The 15,958-nt window shown below is 38.8% G+C and overlaps 1 protein-coding gene across 3 annotated transcripts in view; it reads left to right on the forward strand.

Annotated features, from left to right (window-relative positions):
- Positions 1 to 14,667, forward strand: part of DNAJC13 (DnaJ heat shock protein family (Hsp40) member C13) — a 129,311-nt gene extending 114,644 nt beyond the window's left edge. The window contains exons 53-58 of one of the 3 annotated variants that reach the window (XR_005792057.1): positions 1,039 to 1,218; positions 1,498 to 1,638; positions 3,438 to 3,581; positions 5,984 to 6,083; positions 10,803 to 10,911; positions 12,030 to 12,137. Coding sequence is in view for 2 of the 3 variants with exons in the window: in XM_040480197.1 (XP_040336131.1) it covers positions 1,039 to 1,218; positions 1,498 to 1,638; positions 3,438 to 3,581; positions 5,984 to 6,083; positions 12,030 to 12,136 (672 nt within the window). In the remaining variant the exon portion in view is untranslated. Of the gene's footprint in view, positions 1 to 1,038; positions 1,219 to 1,497; positions 1,639 to 3,437; positions 3,582 to 5,983; positions 6,084 to 10,802; positions 10,912 to 12,029 lie in introns of all 3 variants that reach the window. The other 2 variants (XM_040480197.1, XM_040480198.1) reach the window with 2 other exon arrangements.
- Positions 14,668 to 15,958: the final 1,291 nt, after the last annotated feature.

Genomic DNA, 15,958 nt, shown 5'->3' on the forward strand with positions numbered 1-15,958 from the left:
TGGAGAGTACTTAGAATAATGTCTGGCACATGTCAAGTACCTAGAAATTACTAGTTACTATCATTAGCTTAGCACAACTTAAAAAGTATTATTATTTTGCCAAATATTTACGTACATAACTTTTCAGTCTCATTTTCTGTTTACTAGGATTTTTGCTACATAAATAGATTCCTAAAAAAAAAAAATCTTCAAAAAGCAGAAACTTAGGGGAAAACACAGCATTTTCCTCCCCTATCACCTTGGCTTTGGGGCCCATCCCAATTTCCATGTTTGTTCCAGATGCTGTGGGTGTACGCGTCTGATAAAATGGGATAAGTTATAGGTTTTTCGCAGTCCACAATAGAAAGTGCATTATGGCAGCCAAACCGGTTCAATAGGATTTTTTTTCAATAGGATTTTTAATAGAACTAGGATACCCATTTCATGACTTCTGCATTCTCATGAACTAATGATGTTCCCTGATACTGACATTTTTATAACACTGACTAAAACTTTCTGGTAATAACTTTTGGGAGATTCTCTCTTAAACCTGCAACAGAAATGAGATGTGACCTGGCCCAGTGAAAGATTGCTTAGATTAATTAAGAGATCACATTCTTGGGTCGCCTGGGTGGCTCAGTCAGTTAAGCATCTGACTTCAGCTCAGGTCATGATCTCACGGTTTGTGGGTTTGAGCCCTGTGTGGGGTTCTGTCCTGACAGCTCGGAGACTGGAGGTTGCTTTAGATTCTGTGTCTCCCTCTCTCTCTCTCTCTGCCCCTCTCCTGCTCGCTCTCTCTCTCTCTCTCTCTCTCTCTCTCTCAAAAATAAATAAACATTAAAAAAAGATCACATTCTTAAAGTCCTTTGACTTTGAATTCATGCCTTTTTTCAAGATGGGAAGATAGTTGTTTTCTTAGGATTTGTGAATCAGTTTTAAAAAAATCAGCACGTAGAACTTGTAGATCTCTAGGGTAGAACACCAAATAGTTTCCAAGGATGTTTAGGACTTAACTTTGTCAGTATTTTATAGTTTGTTTCTTTGTTTTATCCCCTCTAGGGAGAAACTTTGGAAACTTTGACAATGGCAACAGTATGTCTCTTCAATGCACAGCCTCAGCTGGCTGACCAGGTCCCACCATTGGGCCACCTCCCCAAAGTGATCCAGGCAATGAATCATAGGAACAATGCCATTCCTAAGAGTGCCATCCGCATTATCCATGCCCTGTCTGAAAATGAGGTAGTGATAAATCCAGTTAGTAGCTTATAAATTTGGAATTGATTTATGTTTCCTCTTTGTGATTAATGTACATTGCAGTACACATCCGCTTCCTACCCTGTGCCTTTCTGCATGTGAACCAGTGGTATTTAGCAACTCTTAAACTAGTTTAAATGATGTAATTAACAGGAGACTGAATTTGAGTTCATTATTAAACTCGAGCTGAATGTAGGTTTTTCATATATTTTATTCTTGTATTTACTGTGTTTATTGTATTTACTTCTTTTTTCGGACACTTAGCTGTGTGTTCGAGCCATGGCATCTTTGGACACCATTGGCCCACTGATGAATGGGATGAAAAAACGACCAGATACTGTTGGTTTAGCCTGTGAAGCAATTAATCGAATGTTTCAGAAGGAGCAGAATGAATTAGTAGCACAAGTAAGTGACTTTCTAGATTCAGTACTATTTCAGGAAAACAAACATACCAGGCAAATAGATTTTCACTTGTTTAGCACTGATTTGGTTTCTCTGACATAGGTTTGGTAAAGAGATCATTTGTGGGTTAATGCATGCATGATTTTATATTTTATATACAAACAGGCACATGCCTATATATACATGCATGCATACACACACACACACACACACACTGAGAAAGGTGGGCCAGTTGTCAGGAATCTTAACCAACTTCAGAGTACTTTTGTGATATTTAAGTTTTGAATTTTGGTTTTCTGCTAAGCATTTATTCTTAGCTTGCTTTGTCAAATTTGTTTCATTATCTTTGGAAAGATTCACTTTGTTTAGTGATTCCTTGATTCTGAAGTCATGTTTAAGAACATGCCAAGATTTCTACTGTTTTGTTTTTTTTTTTTTCCAAAGAGACTACCCACCTAATGAAAATAAGACTTGGTGGGTACGAATGTAGTGTAGACAGACACTGAAGGAACAAAAACTATCACAAAAGTGATCTTCCTAAAATATAACTCTAACTGGGTTACTGTTCATTTTAAAAACCCTTCATTGGTTTCCCATTACCACCAGATAACAAAGTGACAGCTGACACCCTTAGCCTCAGTACAAGGCCCTGCATTTTTGTATCTGGTCCTCCTATTCTCCCAGCCCCTTTTCCTCCCCCGTCTCCTATTCCCATCCCTCATTTAGGCAGTTCAGAAGTACTGGGTACATCTCAAGGAGGTATTTGGATGCCCTGAAGTTCAGACTTATAATTGGCTGGGGAGAGGAGTTGTGTTAGAAACAGCTTGAGCTAGTGCTACCACTTGATGGCTCTGTGACCTCAGGCATGACTCACAAACTTCCATTCAGATTCTTCATCTGGGAAGTAAAATTCTAACTCCCTCACAGGGTTGTTAGGAGAACAGTATCTATAAAGGGAGGTATACTCACTAAATGTTAGTTACTTCCATCTCTTCCCTCTGAGTTTTAGCGTGGGTATTGAAAATTGTGCGATACCAGAATGTTAACTAGCCTTTTTAAGACTGACAGGAAATGTATGGTAAATGCAAAAATTGATGTTTTAAAAAAATGTGAAAAAAATATTAAGATACTTTAAATTTTGTGCCCATTACTATAGTGTCATAGAAGAGACAGCCCAGTATAGTGGCTAAAAGCTCATGTTCTGCACTTTGTAGTTCCAGATAGAGATTGCATTGCTGCCTGTTCCCTGTCAACAGGTTTCACCCTCTGTGCATTGATTTTTCCATCAGTAATAATAGTAGTGCCTATGTCATTACATGTTGTGATGTGTAATGACAACAACTAGATGTTTCTAGTCTGTAACATTTAGAACAGTTGATGGCATGAAATAAAATCTCCTTAAATAAGAGTGTCATTGGGGCACCTGGGTGGCTCAGTCGGTTAAGCATCTGACTTCGGCTCATGTCATGATCTCGTGTCTGTGAGTTCAAACCCCACGTCAGGCTCTGTGCTGACAGCTCAGAGCCTGGAGCCTGCTTGGGATTCTGAGTCTCCCTCTGTCTCTGCCCCTCCCCTGCTCATGCTCTGTCTCTCTGTCAAAAATAAATAAACATTAAAAAAAAAAAAAAGTTAAAAAAAAAAGTGTCATTGTTATTAGATCTGTAAAAGAAATCTTCATCTATGTTAAAATGAAAGACAGGAGGTTGTCTTCCAGGTATGGTTCTGGGAGTGAAATTGTTTCTTCAGTGTATGGTTTACATTTTTTTCAGCATGTTTATGGTATGCTTTATATTTTCTTCTAGGCCCTGAAAGTAGATCTGGTCCCATACCTCTTAAAATTACTCGAAGGCATTGGTCTTGAAAATCTTGACAGCCCAGCAGCCACTAAAGCTCAGATTGTTAAAGCTCTCAAGGCCATGACTCGAAGCCTGCAGCATGGAGAACAGGTGAGTCTACACAGGGGTGACTTTGATTTGCTGGCTATGACAGGGTATTCTCCAAACCAAGGGTCTTGGCCATGGGTGATCTCTGCACCTCTCCTCATAGTAGTGACTTGGGGGGATTCTTTTTTTGAATGCTGATGGTATGTCATACATTTCAGGAAGAAAAATGCTGAAATTCTTAAGCATAGAAGAATATTCAATGAGCATTTAAAGCTGGTTAAGGTTAATGTTCAGTTCTAGCATGTGTTGCTGGATAGTGATAACCACATTTATTAACAATCCCATTATGCCATTTTGGAACATTGTTTTAGTTTTATCACCTTTATTTATTAACACTTAACAATGTGTGTCAGCTACATACATATGCTGATTTCAAGACAGCCCAGTAATTCAATTTTCCTCTTTGGTTTTATTCTTGTTGCTTCTGAGGAGTTCCTCATTCATTGTTACTGTCCAGCATTATCTACTAATGCTCTCTCGCTCTGTGTTTATTTAATTAAGGTGAAATTTACACAACATAAAATTAACCATTTTAAAGTGAATGATTAATTTGTGTTTAGTATATTAACAGTGTTATGCAACCACCACCTTATCTGTTCCAAAACATTTTTATCACCCCAAAAGAAACCTCTGTACCCATTAATCAATTACTTCCCATTTGTCCCTTTCCTCAGCCTCTGGCAGCCACCACTTTGTTGTCTGTGAATTCACTTATGCTGAATATTTCATATAAATGGAATCAGACAATACATGACCTTTTGTGTCTGGCTTCTGTCACTTAGCATGTTTTCGAGGTTCATCATGTTAGAGCATGTATCAGTGCTTCATTCCTTTTTATGGCTGAAGTATTCCTGTATGTATATGCCACAATTTATACATTCATTCAGTGATAGACACTTGGAGTGTTACTACCTACTCATTTTCTTTCATAGGTTTAAATTGACTTAAAGTTTTCTTTTAGTGATTCCATTGTCTTTGTGTAAAGTCTAACTAAAGAAACATTTTTATGCCATTGCCCATTCTATCAGTACCACCATTTGAACAATTTAATATTACTGAGATTTGAAGTATTCAGGATTATTGAAGATATTTGAAGCATTTGGGGGTTTTTCTGTGGGTGTTCTGAACTTGCCAAGCAGAGGTACTCTAGGCAGGCAGTTGTCTTATCCTTAAACTGCCTCAGGATTCCTCTTGATGAAATTAGGCAAGTAACCCTGACATCCATCTTCCGATTTCAAGGGGAGGAAACAGATGTGATAGTTTCCAAACTAGCAGATCCCCCACCACCTTCACAAGTAATTACTTCCAGTAGTGATTCCAAGGTTACAACAGGGAGCCTCCTGGGCTTGTGTGGCCCCACATGTATCTTTAATGCCTGCCACCAAATTATTTGGCAGTATCTTCCCCTGCTAGACTAGACTGTGAGCGCTTCAGAGACAGAGACCATCTCACATCTTTGTGTCCCATTATGCCTCCACATGAGGTACCCAATCAATATTTGATCTGAATGTTGATATGTGAAAGCCTCTAAGTTGGAATTTCCTAAACTTTTTTTAATCTGTATCACACAAAAATGTCTTTGGTCTTAGTCCAGTATACTTTACCCACACGTTATTTGTACTTACATGTATATACATCAAATATGAGTGTTTACCCATTTTACATGTGAATTCTGATGCTTTCTATATTAACCTATTTCCTCAGGCATGCTGATTAAACCCTCTTCATCGATTTCATAAACTTCTAATAGGTCACAACCCATAATTTTTTAAAGTTTATTTTATTTTTTTAAAGTTTATTTTGAGAGAGAGAGTGCACATGCACAAGTTGGGTAGGGGCAGAGAGAGAGGGAAGGAAAACTACAAGCGGGCTCCACAGTGTTAGCACAGAGCCCAACGCAGGGCTCGAACTCAGAAACTGCAATATCATGACCCGAGCCAAAATCAAGAGTCAGTCGCTCAACCGACTAAGCCACCTAGGCGCCCCAAGACTGCTTTAAGTTTTAGCTTGAGTTTATAGCATCTTCTCCCTAGACCCCTTCCTTGGGAATAACTTCATGAGGTCATGCCACACTGTCAGCCAGTTGTTACTATCACAAGAAAATCTTTCTGCCCAAATAACAAGCTAGTAAATTATAAGTTCAAATAATAGTGTCCGATTTTAAAAGGAAGCCTGACTTAGAGCCTTATTCGGGTCTGGTTTCATGAGAAGTCTCTGTCCCTGTGCCTGGCATAGAGCATTTAAGGAATGCTAGGTCTTGCTCCATCTTTGGATCTTTCCTCGGCTGACTTTCCTTTTGTCTTGGAAGTTTGCTTTTCTCTTTGGTTCTTCTTCCAACACCCAGTCCTCAGTAATGAGGCTAACTTAAATTCATTATGTTCAAAGAGTTTGTTTTACTTCCCTAGGTGAATGAAATCTTGTCTCGTTCTTCAGTCTGGAGTGCCTTCAAAGATCAGAAACACGATTTGTTTATTTCTGAGTCACAAACAGCAGGATACCTCACAGGTAATCCACACCTAATTGGTTACTCTGAAACATATGGCAGAAGCCACCTTCCTGTTGCCCTGATTAAACTGAAATAGCATTTACAGTGTCTTCCTAGGCTACTAGCCACCTGTCTTGGAGGTCCTGTGAGCATGTGGTGGACCTCTGGGGTTAGCCCTGGGCAAATGTCAACTGCTAATGTGTTGAATGTGTGCTGACTGAAACGTGAACTTTGCTCGGTTTTGACCCAATGAATTGATGGTGTCATAGGTTATATTTGGAGCATGACTGTTGAAATGTTTATCTTGAACGTGTAACAAGATTAGAGAAATACCTATTCAGAAATATCAGTATTAGAAACATGATAGCATATGATATTTTCCATTTCTGTCAAAATAATGGATTGGAACTCCAAATAGGTACATTCATCTGTGAAATATTTTTCTTCTAAGTTTCCAGTAATTAATCTGTAGTTTTATAAAACATATACAATTTGTCCTTTTGTAGGAAGAAGTATGTACCATAAAGGGAAAGGACATTTTAGTGTCTAGGGTTCAAAAGATAGTATGTTTTTGAAGCTCAGGACATGTGTCCATTTGACACACTAATTGCATAATAATTTTCCAATATTTTCATATTGGCTTCTATTTAAAAAGAAAGTCTTACCATTCTTTTGGTATATCCGAAGATGAAATATAGTCTCTGGTATAAAAGTTTTCAGTTTGAAATGAACCTTAAGAATAACAGGTGGTTTTTGCCATCTGCCTGAGTATGGTATATATGTAAACAAAAATCGGCTCTGCATCCTCCTCTTACCAGAGCTGATGTAGGTAAATTGAGAGAAAAAAATAGTACCCACTGGATTTTATGCCAGTGTAACTTTTTGAGTAATCCCGATTGCTGGTGTAGAAGTTTATAAATCATGAAGACTAAAGTTTGTACTTTAGTATAACTTTAAAACTAAAGTTTATAAATCTTGAGTACTTAAAAATGGGGACTTAAGAGAATATTTTGCCTGGTTTTAATTTTAGTCTGTTGTGGCACTACTGCTTGCTTCCTCACTGTGACCATTTAATATTAATCCACTAAAATTTATAAGCAGAGCCCTAACATTTGTTTTTTTTTAACTCTCCATTTTTTTAAATTTACATCCAAATTAGCATACAGCAGAGCCCTAACATTTGTAAACACACAGTGCTTTGATTGCCCATCCCTGCGTGTACATTAAGAGCAGTGTCCTACAGTTCCCTTCTAACTTTCCCATGTGCCTGTCCTGTGATTTCTGTGGAAAGAAATACCTAGAAAATGGTCTTTGGCTATCTCGTATCTCTCTTTGAAATTTGAGGTGAAGCAGTAGCTTCTAAATAAGAGTATGTTCTATAATAGGCATACTAAAAACTTTAGACTAGTTTTCCAGAAGTTGATGTAATACCACCTTTTTGTGGCATTACGTTAATTACCTTGTATAAGGATGTTGTGACTGGGAAATCTGCCTTATTGTTTTTCCAGCTAAGAATAGCTACTTACTTAAAAGTTTGGCCTTGAAGAATAGAAAGATGTAGATTATAAGCTTTTCTACAGGGACACCTTTCTAATTTGTTGTGTTCTGCATTGTGTTTAGTGTTCAGTGACTTGATGCAATAAAAGACTTTAGATGGTCCTTGACTTAGTAATGGGATGTGGGTCACAAAGTCTGTGGTTAGAATACAGAAGAGATAGGGATTTATCTTTAGAGACTAATTTCCTTCAGAAATCTTTAGGTCCTCACCCCATCCATATTTGCTAATAACTATAGAAAAATGTACAGGGATTTGAAGGGTTCCTGTCTGTGCCTTTCCTTTTACTTGGATCCCTGGGGTAGCTTCTGAAGGAGTTGTGAGAAGCAGCTGTGATGAGCTGTAGGGGATGGAAGAGGGTTGGGGAAGAAGAAAAGCTGGGATTTACAAATTTCTTTACATCCTCCTTTGGGCCCACTCAGGGCAGCAGGTTCTGTACAAAGCTGGTCAAAGGGGAGATGGTGTAAGTCCCAACTTGGACACATCCTGGTGTTGCTCTGGCTGTTCTGCAGGCCCCCCTGAAGCCTGTAGGCACGACTACGTGGGACAGTCTGGACTAGCCCTAAGCTCTGTTGACCCGGAAATTGTCTAGTTCTTACCACATCAATCTGGGATGTTCTTTTGTTGAGATGTTAGTTGTTTGAGAAGATTTTCCCATCAGCTCTCCTTGTTTTGAAAGGACTGTTTAAAGAGAGCACTACCTGTTGAATTGTCTACTCATTGTTTAGGTTGTCAAATGTTTTCTTTTTTGTGTTTGAGCTGTTCCATTGATGCTTTGTATTGTGTGTCATGTGTTTGATAAAAGGTACAAGTTATTCTAATGGTAAAGTCGCATTAGCGGAACTCCTTGGAATGTATACAATGTTGCATTGAGTTGGAACTTGAATTGATTAGGATTTACCCCACCCTGTGCTCAGCCTGGAGGAGATTCTAATTGTGCCCAATGTGCAAATGAGATAAGGTGCTGTGAAAACACACTTGACTAGCCATTTTTCTAAAATACCAATGGTAAGTTTGGCAAGTAGATTTTGTTTAGGAGATGGTGAAAGATAGAGGAAAGTTAATTACTCTTTCAAAGTAGGATAAGAATGACCAAAAATACGATAATTATTTTCTTTACCCTGGCTGCTGAGCAGATACCATTCAGTCACATCTCAGGATTGGGGTATGGATAAAAGGTCCTAGGCGAGATTGCTCCTTGTGGATGAATTGAGAAGAGGCCACCTGGTTCCATAGGTTCTTTGGCCTGGCATACTTGTTTTGTTTTATGATAAAAACTTACCTAAACTGTCTAATGCAGTTTTACCTACAATGCAGACAAGCCATGTTGTCATTGACTTGGGCCTTAATTACTTAGCTATTTGTTAGCTTCTAGAAGGGCATGTTGCCTTGAAGTTCAAGACCCTGTAAAAACAATTTTAGCAGGGAAAATCCTCCAATTACCTCACCTAGAAAATCAGTATAGAGAAAGAAGGAACAAGAGGGAAAGGAAGAGAAGCAGGGCAAGGGAAACATGGTTGTAGGAGTGGGAATTGATGGCGAAGAGCTTTGTGTACACACACACACTTAATTCGAATATGGAGATGAACTTCATACACACACACACCCCTGTATATATTTATATTAGAGGCATGTCACATAGTTAATTTGGCTTCCTAAGGTCATTAAAGGGGGGTGGGTGCAATTCTAAGGTCTCTCTTCATACAGGTCCATCAGTTCTCTACGAGTTAGGATTTTTTTTCCATCTGTGTTGTTCTTTGTCCACCTGTCCCAAGACTATATGATGTGAGTGATGTTGGGAAAGATTCCCTGAGCTCATCAGTTTACTATAGGACACTGACGCTGAGGCAGAGCTTCCTGCTTTTGTTTTCCCTGCTGAGACTCTCACGTTCATTTTTAACAAAGCCCATGCTCTTTACACTGCTCCATCGTTGCAGGCAATTCCATTTTGCGGGGTTCTTTGTTAATTTTCCGTCTTTCCTCATTCTCAAGTCTGGCAGCCTTGCACGTTATTGCCACGTGCCCCATTTCTGGCAGCTCCTGCTCTCTCCTCCCACCTTTCTCTGGAGAACACAACTGCTCTGTCCTCATCCTAACCAGACACCTTCTAAAAGAGAAGCCAGAGGTGTGAGAGACAGAGCATTTCAGACTTATTTACAGAAATACCCAGGAATTTCTTTGTCTTTTCCTAAAGTGGCAAATGGTGGGGCTGGAATTTGGTCTATTGTGGATGATTCTTCTAAGCCTATCATGTCTCAATTTAATTTTAGCCCAGAAGTTCCCAAACTTTTCTCAGTTCACAATGCCTTTAATGTCTTAATGATTTTTTCATCTACCGCTAGGCCAAAAGAAATAACCTAATAGTTAAGTTCAAGTATTAGGTCCAAACAACTTGAAAGTGGCTATGTGGCATCCAGCAGATGTTGCTGTGTTCTCTTCGATGTAAAATATCTAGCAGCACCCCTGTGAGTTTGTCCCAAGGTGCCTCCGCACGCAGTTGAAGAACAATAGCCTTAGTCTGTTTTCTATATGTAGCATTCATATTTGGTCTCATCATCTCCTCATTTGATGTGGCCAAGATGAGTCCAACATTGGAAGTGCTTGGGAAATTTACCAGTCCAGGGTGTTTGGGGGGTTATTCTTACAGCTTCTATCTTTGGTGAGACCCACTTAATCGATCTGTGGTAATCCTGCCGCAGCCTAGGGTTCAAAGGTTGATAGGTTGGTGGGAAGTGATGTTAACAGTGTGGTGCTGTAGCTCCCAACTGCCTTGTCAGATGGGGTAGGTTGAGCCGGTGGTCTTCTGAGCTGTCTGTGGAAGGCCTGGCACCCTGCTTGGCAGAAGGCAGGATTGGTAGATGCAGGCCTTACAGTGCCTTAAAAAGGGAAGATCCTTTTTCCAATGTTTATAAGTTCAAGGTTCTGAGTGTGCGTGTTACAGCTCACATAGGTGGAACTGTCTCTGGCTGTATAATTACATATGAGATGCAGTGTTCACTCAGCGGTGTAAGCCATTTCACGTCCTGGATACAAGTGCTTGTAAGGTGAAACACAAGACCCATCTAAATTGTGCCCCATTTGTCCTACATTAGTCCCTGTTACGCCTCAGCCTTCATCAAACTGCTCTGCTGTTTGCATTTCCTTATAACTTCCCTTGCTGCTTATATTTCTTTTTTCCCCTCAGGTGTCTCTCCTTCCCTTCTAACTGGCAGCAGCCCCCTTCACCTCAGGAGCGGGCTTTAGATCCGCTCTGCCAGGCAGCTTGCTAACTTCTGTGTAGCTCTCTGAAGCAGGTAGAGAATCATTTTGCTAAATGCATGCCGCTCCCACTGCCTTTCTAGTTCTAACCCTTGATGTTCCTTAGCTGTTTGCCTTATTTCCTATGGTTTCAGCTAACAGTATTGCTCAGTTTGTGGTATTATGCTACAATGTCTCTTGCAAGTACTCTGTACAGTTTGTGCAGTGCTTCTGGGATGTAATGGTCTCTGCAATGTTTACGATAAACTGGAGGGCTAAAGCCATTATCTACAATGCTTGTAGGACACATCTTGATAAATGCTGGCATATGTAGCATTTCTATGCAGTAGAGACTCTTAGAATCAAGGAAGACCTATAAAATGAAAATATTGATATCTTTTCCCATAGCATTCTTGTTTTGACCCGTGACAAATGTCCAGAGCCTTCCTTTTGTAGAGCTGTCAGTGTAGCAGCCCTTGTTCATTTGGTGTTACTAGCTATAACAGCATTTCTTTTTTTTTTTTTAATTTTTTTTTTAACGTTTATTTACTTTTGAGACAGAGAGCATGAATGGGGGGAGGGTCAGAGAGACAGGGAGACACAGAATCGGAAGCAGGCTCCAGGCTCCGAGCTGTCAGCACAGATCCCGACGCAGGGCTTGAACTAGTGAACCATGAGATCATGACCTGAGCCAAAGTCGGACACTTAACCGACTGAGCCACCCAGGTGCCCCTATAACAGCATTTCTTTGCACCAAATGAAAGCAGGTTAACTTGAATGTTGATAAAGGTTTTTCTTGGGCATTTTATCAAGTATGACTTTTGGATGTGCTTAGTATGGAGTTTCCTTCCTCTACTTGTTCTTTTTTTTTTTTTTTTTTTTTTTCCATTTGGCATAGCTATCCTTCAGTGCCCAGAATTTTTTGAAGCATTGAATTCCCAGAATTGAGAAGGGCCAATTTTCCATGTTTTCACACCAGTGTTGCTGTCCAGTATCAATTTTGAAATGATTTTTAACTTTGTCATATAGTAAAGATATACCTTGAAAATGGCACTGGGTAGTTGTCTGTTAAAGTGTGTGATCAGGTACTTGACTAGCTTCTGACCTTCTTATAAAGGTGTTTTCACACGACTCTGCTCTCTAGAAGGTGTGTGTTTTCCTTTCTCTCTTGCAGGACCTGGAGTTGCTGGCTACCTTACTGCAGGGACATCCTCGTCAGTCATGTCCAACCTGCCGCCTCCCGTAGACCACGAGGCAGGCGACCTTGGCTATCAGAGTTGACACCTTTGTGAGAGACAGTAAATGCTGACAGGCCAGTGCCCAGTCCACATTCCTCCAGCTGATACGTTGAAACAAACTCTTACTGCCTTTCTCCTGGTTTCATGACAGTGTTATTCCTTTTTCTATAAATATATTTTTATTTAGGAAAAAAAGTCAGTGATTCTAATTGTATCACGTTGTAAGAAAGCACTCTGTGGATCAGCCTAAGTGGGTACACAAGTTTTTTTTCTTGATGTATGTAAGCACATTCTGTTCCTTTGTATCTGTTTACAAGACTGTGAATCAAAAAGACAAAACTTTCTTCCTAGTTTTTATAATGTTTTTTTTTTGAATTAGCGTGACTGTGGGGTTGAACTGCAATCTACAGAAATTGGACTAGGTCACTTGTCCCCGGAAGACAATGTTTCCCTCTCCTGCATCGAGTCCCTGTGGCTGTCCCCCTCCACCGTCCAACACTAGTAGGCTTCATCCTCGTGCCTGTTCCCCGGTATCCTCTCCCTAATCATTAACCTTCTGAGAGCTCACAGTACATGTCGGTATGTATAACTGACTTTACCAAATTGAATGAGAAAGGAGCTTGTGCAAAAAAAATTTAAAAACGGATGTCAAGATGTTATGTAAGAGATTAGTGTAATTGTGAAATGTTCTATACAGTATCAAATATATAAAGCTTTCTATATTGAATGTACATTATACAGATCATTCATATGTGTACATAAAATTTTAAAAATAAAGGGAATTGACTGCTTTGTTAATGAGATATATTTGTTCTAATTTAATGTTTCCCTTTGAGGATCTCCTGCTTTTTTCTAAGACAGATCTAGTATTAGGAATAAACACAAACGCTCCCTCGCGTTCACAGCTCCTCATCCAGACAACTACGTTGACACATCTGATCATTCCCAATGCCCTTTGGTAATATTTCAGCCACATCTAAATTTCCAGAAACTAGCATTTCATTTATTTTCTATTTAATAATTCAGGAATAGGTGAGGCTAGTATTACTCTAATGGGTGAGACACATTAATTTCAACGTTTTTTAAAGCGAGAGAAATTTAAAGTGAGAGCATATTTCAAATAATACAGATCTCAGCACATAGGTCTCCTAGTATGATCATAAACTACAAGAAAATGAAAACCTGTAAAGAATACAAACACTTCTTAAAGAATGATGAAATACCCACACCTCCACATTGCTTTTCAAAGCAAGAGCCAAGTTTATTCCATAGTTGATGTGTAACAGCAGAGTGTAATGGAGACTTACTCCCCCGATAAGTCTCTAATTCAGACTTTTGCATCATCTCTCAAAGGTTATAGAGTAATATACCCATGCACATATTTTAATATACAACTGTGGTTTTAGTTTCTAGGCAATACTTGTCATAAAAATATGTTCACTAAATGAAATTGTAACAGCTAACTTAGGAGTATGTGGTATGGAAGAGCACAAATTAATATATTTCCTTTAAGTACTAGGAGAACATAAATATTGTGAGTATTTATGATATTTAAAGGGCTATTTAAATTAATTCACAATCACTGATAGTTAAGTAATAGCTCATTCTTACTGAACATTGGCTGTATGCCAAACATCCTGTAAACTCATACATACGTAGTCTCATTTAATTCTCAGAACAAACCTATGGGCTTGATACTGATAAAATTCTTATCTTCCAGGTGAAGAACATGGGCTCAGAGAGGCAAAGCAACTTAGCAAAAGTCACACAACTAGTAAGTAACAGAGTAAGAAATCAAAACTACTTAGACCTGACACCAAAGTCTGTCCTGAGCCATGATCCTAACACAGCAGCAATCTGAAGCAGTATGTAACTAGGAAAACTGAGAGGTGGTTTTTTTTTTCTGTTTTGTTTTTAAACATTTTTTATTGTAAACCAAACCACAACTACAGAAAATCTCGCTGAACAAATTCGTCGTTAAAAAGCAAATCACCCTTGAAACTACCATCTATGTCAAGAACTTTGCCAGCCTCTCCAGAAGCCCCTTCATGTGCCCCCATCAAAATCACAGCCACTCCCTTCTTCTTGAAAGTGACCACTTTAAAAAACAAAACAAAAAAAAAGGACCACTTGTCTTATACTTCCTTGTGTTCCTTTGTAGTTTATCACCCAAGTGTACATTCCTAGGGTTTGGTCTTGCATTTTTCCTTCTGTTAATATATTTTTGAGTCTTTTTAAATCTTGTGGCTCCCTTTCCATCTGCCTTTTCCCTATAACTTTGTTGAAGGCCCTGAGGCCGTTGGTTGGTTTTCCCAGTCTTGAGGTTACTGATCACACATTCCTAGTGCAATTCAACTTATTCCTCTGCTCTTTGCATGTAGAGGCTTGATCAAACTCTGGTTCCATTCCTTTGGCAAGACTAGAGGGGGGCTTGGTTTTTTTTGTTTTCTTAGAAGCACATCATGCCTGTAAGACATGTGATATTAACAATAAGGGAATCTCAGTGTGACTAGATCCATTCATATACTGGGAGTTATAAAATGCTGCTATTCCACTTAGTAACTGGAATGCTTTTATAAAGAAATGCTTTCTTGCAAAAAAAACAAAAAAAACAAAAAAAACAAAAATGTTAAGTAGGACTACATCAAACCAAAGTTTCAACACAACAAAGAAAACATAAAAAGGCAACCTACTGAACGGTGGAAAATACCTGTAAATCATATATTCAATAAGGAGTTAATGTCCAAAATAATGTGGAGAACTCAGCAAAAAATCCGATTAAAAAATGGGCAGAGGGTCTATATAGACATGTCCAGAGAAGACCTGTAGATGGCCAACTGGTACATTGAAAAGATGTTCAACATCACCAATCATCAGGGAAATACGAATCAAAACCACCGTGAGCTAGCACCTCACACCTGTCAGAATGTCTAGTATCAAAAGGGCAAGAAATAACAAATGTTGGAGAGGATGTGAAGAAAAGGAAAATCCTTGTGCACTGTTGATGGAAATGTAAATTGGTGCAGGCACTGTGGAAAACAGAGAGCTTCCTCAAAAAATTAAAAATAGAACTAACATATGATCCAGCTATTCCACTCATGGGTATCTATCTGAAGGAAATGAAAACACTAATTGAAAAAGATACATGCACTGTGTTCTTTGCGGTGGTATTTACAATAGCTACAGTATGGAAACAACCTAAGTGTCCATCAGTGGATAAAGGGATAGAGGGGATGAGGTGTTTATATACAGTGGAATATTACTTAGGCATAAGAAAAAAAAAATGAGATCTTGCGATTTATGACAACACAGATGGACCTTGAGGGTATTACCTTAAGTCATGGAAGTCAGACAAATACCCAAAGATTTCACTTATATGTGGAATCTAAAACAAATGAACAACACAAAACTCATAGACATGGAGCCCAGATTGGTGGTTATCAGAAGGGAAGGAGTATGGGTAGGCAAAATGGGTAAAGTGTTAATTGTATGATGATGGATGGTAACCAGACTTACTGTGGTAATCACTTTGTAGTTTCTACAAATACTGAATTAGTATGTTGTATAACTGAAACTAATCTAATGTAATATAACAATTTTACCTCAATAAAAGAACAAAAAAAAAAATGCTTTCCTTTATGTGCTTTGTCATCCAGTGGCACACGTCATATGGGAAAGGCAGGATGAAGGCTTAATTCATTTCCTTTACTCATCAGCTTTCAAGATAATGAATCTGTTCCCTGTCATCTTCTGAAGGTGACCAATTTTGTTTGTTTTTTTTACTAACACCATTATTGAAGCATTTTTTAGTATCATAGATTTAAACATATTTGCTGTTCTTCAATCCTTTGCTGTTATAGACATA

This window comes from Herpailurus yagouaroundi, unplaced genomic scaffold (genome assembly GCF_014898765.1).
Source record: "Herpailurus yagouaroundi ecotype Mexico unplaced genomic scaffold, PumYag 159, whole genome shotgun sequence".
Taxonomy (NCBI): domain Eukaryota; kingdom Metazoa; phylum Chordata; class Mammalia; order Carnivora; family Felidae; genus Herpailurus; species Herpailurus yagouaroundi.